At 33.7% G+C, this 7691-nt stretch overlaps 1 protein-coding gene across 6 annotated transcripts in view; it reads right to left on the reverse strand.

Annotated features, from left to right (window-relative positions):
* Positions 1 to 6682, reverse strand: part of LOC110410829 (SET domain-containing protein) — an 8676-nt gene extending 1994 nt beyond the window's left edge. Inside the window, exons 1-9 of one of the 6 annotated variants that reach the window (XM_021420712.2) lie at positions 6498 to 6682; positions 6337 to 6367; positions 5063 to 5155; positions 4609 to 4737; positions 3857 to 4148; positions 3445 to 3563; positions 2734 to 2866; positions 1366 to 1442; positions 485 to 682 (exon numbers count right to left, since the gene is read on the reverse strand). In XM_021420712.2, coding sequence (XP_021276387.1) covers positions 485 to 682; positions 1366 to 1442; positions 2734 to 2866; positions 3445 to 3563; positions 3857 to 4148; positions 4609 to 4737; positions 5063 to 5110 — 996 coding nt within the window. In that variant the 5' untranslated portion in view covers positions 5111 to 5155; positions 6337 to 6367; positions 6498 to 6682. The other 5 variants (XM_021420711.2, XM_021420714.2, XM_021420713.2 and 2 more) reach the window with 5 other exon arrangements.
* Between the last annotated feature and the right edge of the window lie 1009 nt (positions 6683 to 7691).

Below are 7691 nucleotides of genomic sequence, written 5' to 3' on the forward strand. Positions count from 1 at the left end.
CTGATCCTTTCCAATACTCCTCCACTACCTTCTGAAAGCTTATGTTGTCCAACCAGTAATTGAAAAATTTAAACCTTGTTATAGGCCTCAAAATAGGCCTACACATCTGTCTTAAAAATTGGTTGGACCCATTTGAAATATTTGTAAAGACAATTGTACAAGAGCATATAAAAGTAAACTAAATAATAAAGGAATAACCAAGGTTGTCAATACTAGTACATATGGGCTGGTACAACTGGTACAGTTGCAGTACCAGCGACACTAGGACAAACAATACCACGAAGGTAAACATAGTCTAAGACAAATACTAGCACTTAGTGTGTTAATAGTTGATAAACTGCTACCAACCAGTGGTCCCTTAGATTTATGAAGTTAAATAGCATATGAAACTATCTCTGACAGCCTTAAATTTGTACCTTAGTCATCTAAAATCAAATGAGAAAAACAGATTGCAGATGTTGGATAACAAGAGAAAGTGAGTTACTGAATGATTGAGAAAGCCTGCAACAGGTATCAAGCAAGTCCTCAGTTTTCCATCAGCAAACATTATTTTCATGCTGTTAGCATACCAGAGTTCACAAGCCCATAAAAATTGCTCCCATGTGTAGTGCTTCTCTGGAAATATATCAGGATGATCTTTGGATAGTGCAGGAAATACCTCATCATATTGAACACGTAAATGCTGCAAAACAAAAAAAGACCAAAAAAGAAGAAAGGTTATACATTATATTCAGAAAATGTTCTCATCTTTCCACTTAAAGGATTTATCATATAGATAACAAAGAATAGTTGCAGTTTTCTTGAATTACGCCAATTAATATAACAAGAAGATTATGCTTTGGTAAACATATTATAAGTCCCAAATCAACCTTGTCTATACCTACTGCCTACTAGAAAATCACTTCCTTGGAAACAGCTCAAGTCATAATTTTTAAGCATTCAAGGTTTAAAACCAATTGGTTAAAGATGCATAAACCCAACCAAGATAAAATACCAAATGATGGAAATAACACCACTTAACGCTCTTCCTCACGTGTAGGCTTGATAGAACAACTAGGAAAACAAGGTTGTCATCTGAAATACACAAATTAGGTAAGAAGAGACCCAAGCTCCAATAACGTGTTAATCATTCAACCTCAAACTAGTTGGCTACAGGAAGAGTGACCTGAGTTTAAAGTCACAAGAAACCCAAATCCTAGCTGGTACGGCACATAATATAAGACTAGTTAACAATCATCAAAAACCTAAAGATGCACAACTCTTCTAACATCTAGATCCCTTACACAAGTCCATCATCCTATCAGAAAAGAAAGTCATAACTGTCAGGTAGACTCGATAAAGGAGGGTATTGGACAGCTTGATAACCTCTTTTGCTTGCATTATCTCTTCGAAGAGCAAAGTTCCATCCAAAGCCATGATTGCTTCAACTCCAAAGCTCAATCCTATAGCAATTCAAGTAAATATATAAGACAACAAAAAAGGTGGAAATTTAGTCTCAAGAAATTAAAATAGATATATTTTAATTCACAAACATGCAAAAAGATGGTAACATTATATAACACCGGTATTGCACCTAAAAAAATTATATTAGCCTTGCTATTTCTCATTTATTATTTTATTAGGTTAAATTTATTAATTTATTCACATCAAGACACAGGAACAAGGAAAAGGTGGTGTCTTTTCCTTTGTGTTGCATTTTCTATCATATAAAACCTTCAAAATAACTAGCACCAAACCAGAGCAATTCCACCACTCTAGCTGTCTAATCCAAGAACAAATACTTCTTCCTTATCCTTACTTAAATTTATCATTAATAATATTGAAATGATATTGTGCAAAGGTATTGCACTAGAGAGCATAGAAGGCCTCATGTCAAAGGCATGAAAATTAGGTTATCACAGAAAAATAAAAAGGCTAAATACCATGGATTTCTCCTGCAAGTATTTAGATTTTTTCTTGCATTGATTGCTACAAACTTGATTTACAAAAGCTTTAGTTCCAGATTATTCTGTTAGTTCTGCCTTGAATAAAAAACAAGACAGAAAAAAAGAATGAAAAAAAAAAGGTCAGAATGAGAGAAAGAAGAAAGCAGAGAAAAAAAAAAAGCATCTCGGCAATCTGTTGTTCAATGATCTGAATTTCAAATTATCCCTCTAGAGTCCCAGTAGTTGTAGCAGAAATATGATAAAATCTGCAATAATGGAGACTATCCTCTTGGCTAATGGTGCTGTTGACGCAGGCCATCACAAAGTATTTGAGCAAATTCTTGTTGAGAGGGTTTAACCCTAGGTTCTGCAGCATGGAGAGTACAGAGAGGAAGCAGGTTTAGAGGTAGTGCGAAAGAGAATTTCTGTGGGTTATGAAGACTGAATAGAGAGGACGAGGAAGAGAAGGCAATAGTTTAACTTAGAAGTTTTTTTTTTCCTTCACATTTGAATTAAAACAAATAAGAAAATAGGACCCAAAATATAACAGAGAAAGTGACTACTGCATTAACTTTAGTCTGATGTTCTGAAAAAATCACTCACCAGCATTGACAAATTTTCATGAGTAAGATTATCAATAATAAAAGTCAAGAACAAAATAATCCTCCAAGATACACCTCTAGTTTTGAAATGGCATTGATTCACTTTTTCTTATTGGAGCAAAGCTGGTTGCTATATGAAAGAAACTAAACCAAGTTGCGACAAACTGGATGTCATCAACAACGTGCATCACAGCAAAAGGTCAAACCTGTGTTAAAATTTTCTGGTAGTGTATCAAAGTAAATCTTGAATTGTGAATTACAATTGTGCTTCTCCTTCATGGTCCACAACAACAACATAGTCTCAGACGACATTCCATCAATCTTCTCTAATATTTGATACTGCAATCAGATAAAATAACAAACAATAATGTCCTCAACCAGTATTAAAATATCTATGCTATCTTGTATGCCATATTCTGTGAATTTATGCCACCTTCCAGTAGCATAAGGTCCATATAAGCATATCAGGTAAAAATGATCATGAACCAAATATATGCCAGGAAATGTGATCAAAACAGATCAACACATACATAGAGATAAGTAATGGATAAAGAATTAAGGCAAATTGTCTGTCGCTTTTAATTGCATTGTAAACATACCGAGTAAGCTATGTTCTATTGCAACTGAATTTATAGACAAAACATTCAGACACCTATAATGTCTTTTCATTATTTATGTTCTTTTAGCAAGTTAACTCCACATAAATGTACTGGGGATAACACTGCCAGCAGATTCCTGAAAACACTGCAATCATAACATGGTATTAATTTGGAATAACCAAATAACATCCAGAAATCTATTAAGTCTAATATGCTTCTTTTTTCAAGTTTATGTGCATTTAGACAGATGTTAAATCAAACTCGTGTAAGAGTTATAATAAGCTAGAGATATATATTTTGGGGAATGATGAAATGTACCATGTCAGATTTATGTACAAGATCTTCAGAGATTATAATAGATGCAGGAATCTCCATAGCAATGTCTCCAACTTCAAGATCTTCCATTGCAATGGCTCCTCTACCAGCTCCTTCAATATCTGTATAATGGTCCATGCAAGACAGGGGTAATATTAAAAAACTAGACTTCCTTTTCTTTTTCTGTCAAAAACATCTTTTCATTTTTTTTATTTTTTTGATTTTTTTTTTCAAAATTTTCTTGTATGAAAACATCTTTTGAATTTTAAAGAGCTATTATGAGGTCCGAATAGTGATGAAGTCATCAAGAAGAAAAAGGAAAACCAAAACAAGAACATGAGAACAAATGAAAACATTCTCCAGAAGCTAATCAACAAGAAAACACTGCAAATAGCAATTCTAATCTTGAACTTACAAGCTATCTGCAGTCTTGTTTTTACACCATTATTTTCAGCCCACTCTACTAAACGCTTCTCTTTATCACAGTTGTAGCTTTTATCAATTTTATTCTCCACTTTATACTTGGCTCCAAACTCATGGATCCTCTTAACAATTGCATCTTGTAGATCTTGCAATGCATGTGTTTGCATGTGTACTTGACTGGAAAATGAGGTGTTGATAAGTGAAAGCATCGAATTTAGAGCCTCCATCTCATTCCTGGGGCTGTAAAGTCCCATTCCATCAATTTGACCAAAATATAGATCTACCTGCATCTCAGAAGCCGTCACATAATTGTTAATTATTCAAAGTTCAACAATGTAATTAAGGGACAATGGGAATACGTGTTTTGTCACCTCATATGCCCAGTGTGGCATCATCAGTAATTCACCAGCATATTGAAGGGACTCTATTTTTTTTTTTCTTTTTCTGGCCAAAAGCATATAGAAGGGACCTTGGGACAATCTGTTTAGTGCCTTTTTTTTTTCTTTATTACACTACATAAGCAGGATAACAATAGGGACCTTGGGACAAGCTGCATATAGCCTCAAGAAGCAAATGAAAAATACTTGAGGAAGATACAATTCACCAAATTATTAGGCCCTCATCCTAACATAAGAAAAATAAATATAAGTTAAAAAACTCAACCCCGCATTGATTCTTTTTACCTGCTTCCCACCATGATTTGCAGTAAAATCAATAGTTATATAGAAGTAAATTGCAACATACCTCATCTAAATGTATAATTCTAGCTATCTGCAGCATTTGATTCAAAATAGTACTTAGTGAAGCAGGATCCAAAGAGCTCTTAATATGTACAGTTTCCTTGACACCAAATCCCTGGTCATTGAGTAATCTCTACCAGACATGGAAAAGAGAAGCTAGTTAAGTGGAAAATCTGTAGCATCAACTAATGCAGTAACCTTATTAATATATCTAGTTTCAACTTCTCCATTTCAAACTACTGTAATTGATAAACAAAAATCAGACACACCTTACACTTGCTTAAAATAGAAGGCATATATTCCTGTTACATAGTCCCTCAGATTACATCTTATTCATCTTTACAACTGTCAAAGGTACTGATAACTACCATTAACACTTTGGAAGGAAAACTCACAAATCAACATATCTTGATAAAGAAAATGAAAGAGACTAGAACATGTTTTCTGCTTTATCTAACCTTCTTTTTGTCAAAGAAAGGGTCATCGTCAGAAAGCTCAACAAGCATTGAACAGCCATCACCCGTATCTGATGTATTATCACATAAAACATGCTGCAGCAAAACAGTAAAAGAAAAGGAAAAAAAAAATTAAACATAATAAATTAGTCAAAATTGCTAACTGTAACAATATTGTATGGCAATTAATTTATTCTTTTACTAAACTCAAACACAACATGACACCCAAACCCCTATCACCACCATTCAATGTGAAAATGGTTGTTTCCAAAAGCAGACCTGCACTACGCTCATACGCATGTACATGTGTGTGCACACACAAACACAAAGATAATCTTCAATATAAAATAATGAAGGTGAGAGAACCTATGTGGCGACAGCCCAACTTCTCCATGATGGTTAACCAATCCAGCAACAGCGGTTATCGAACATGAAATATCATCTCATGTCCCTATTTTTAACAGACAAGTTTGAAGTTGTTTTACACATGAAAAAAGCAGAATAATTAACAGAAAGAAACAAGTTTTTGAGATTTAAAAAATCAGTATGTTTTAAGATTTAAAAAATCAGTATGCAAAGAAGTACTGAAATGACATAACTCTTAACTGAAGTAGCATGATTACTTCATATTCCTGTTCAGCCTCCTGAAGAAGGCAACATGATAGCTATGCATGCAAGATGAACAGATAGTTTAAGATCTCAATAATCCCATTTCTAAATGACCTGACAATAACCAAAATAGTTTCTCAACAAAAAGAAATGAACCAAACAATATTATACCCATTAAAGCTCTCAATCTCTTTTGCATATTCCAATTGAAATGTGAACAGACAAGAGGCTGAGGTTAGCTCAAACATTCGAGAGATAGCAAAAACCCTTATACACTTCCAATTTTCAATATAAGAAATAAAACCCACATTCAGAAACTAACTGGAAAAAAAAAAAGATAAAGCAGATAGTAATACAGCATAAATGAACACAAATATATGTAAAACATAAACCCTGAAAGAAGGTAAACTTTGACATAAATGGGCAATACAATAGTAGAATTAAAGCTCATAAATATCATATAAACACAATATTTCACATCAATTGAAAATAATTGAAGTGGTAGAAAATAAAAGCATTGGTTATCAAAAAATAAAAAAAGAAAATGAAAGCATTATTATTTAGTCTGTTTGGTCAGTGACAAACAACAGCAGTAGCAAAAGAAAAAGAAAAGCAAATTAAAACATGCAAAGGTAGAGGCGCTTGTTTGAAGTTAAAATTTTCTGTACCCGATGTCTAGTTCAGGTTTTCTGATAATTCCTTGGGATTTTATAAGCAATCCCAATAGAGCACGACAGAGAGGCACATGGTAAACAAAGTCAAACTTCAGGAAAGAGAAAAAAAGAATATGGAAAGGAAGAAGCAAAGCAGTAAAGAGGTTGCATTTTACCTTATCTTCCTTCATTGAGACAACTTTGAACTGAAGAGAGCGAGAGAGAGAGAGAGAGAGTTCAGACTTTGAGAGCTGTGTAGTTTGGGCGGTAACTGAACTGAAAAAGCCGACAAGGTATCAGCAGGAAGCATGGTTCAGTTAGTTCTGTTCCAAACTGCCCAACACCAACCCTAGAACTCTAAACTTTGGCCCAATCTCACTTGCAAAATGAACGCTCGCAATCCTAAAAGGAGTAGGAGGTCAGCAGCTTAAATAGACCAGCAGCCCAAGTATGTTAAAAGGCCTATTACTCGGACAGGGCAGCAGTCCAGGCAAACCAACAGCTTATGTAGTCCAATTGATTGGCCCAATTCGTCTACATATCAAGACGTAGAAGCCCCTTGAAAAGTGTAGATAGGTTGATGTAATTTGAACCATAGATATGATTAGCATAAATTTAAATGTAGTTTAGAAGAACATTCAAATTTAAATGTCTTAGTTTTAGCCTTGAGCCATTTATATTAAATTTAAATTATTAATAAGTTAGATAAGGGGGTTAACATACTTATAAATACCCTTTTTGTTCATTTGTAAAGTACACCAAGTTTAAAAATAAAATTTCATTTTTCTCAAACTTTTCTCTCTTCTTTTTCTCTTATTTCCACTACCTATTGTATTGCTTTAAGAACATCGAGTTTTTGATAGGTTTTGTGAAGGTTTACTTAGGCTTATTTTGACAAGAATGGCTTAAAGGTGAATGATGCGTGCTTAAGTTACTTGACCCATGATAATTGGTATTAGAGCAAGTTGATCAGTAGAAGAAAGAAATGACTTCAATAACTAACTAGTCCACACTTGCCCAAGTGTATGCTGTGCGTATCAACATTATTGCCATGCATTTAGTGGATATTGTTTTAGTGTGGTGGAGGCATTGATGTGATGACATGTTCAAGGGAGCAATCATTGGCATTTGGGAAACATTCTAGAGAGAACTTTAATAGTAATTTGATTAAAGTTATTGCCATGTTCAACATTATTGCGATGCATTTATGTGCTTACATAAATAATATCATTTCTTGAGAATAAAATGTTCATGTGCTTATATTGAAAAATCTTTTCAATGAATTCTGAGATCAATTCTTGATATATACTTTATGATTGTACTTAAATGATTGCTTCAAGATTGATTCTTTGGTTCTACTCATGAAATTG

This window comes from Theobroma umbraticum, unplaced genomic scaffold, assembly GCF_002168275.2.
Source record: "Theobroma umbraticum cultivar Fairchild unplaced genomic scaffold, ASM216827v3 scaffold_56.0, whole genome shotgun sequence".
Taxonomy (NCBI): Eukaryota; Viridiplantae; Streptophyta; class Magnoliopsida; order Malvales; family Malvaceae; genus Theobroma; species Theobroma umbraticum.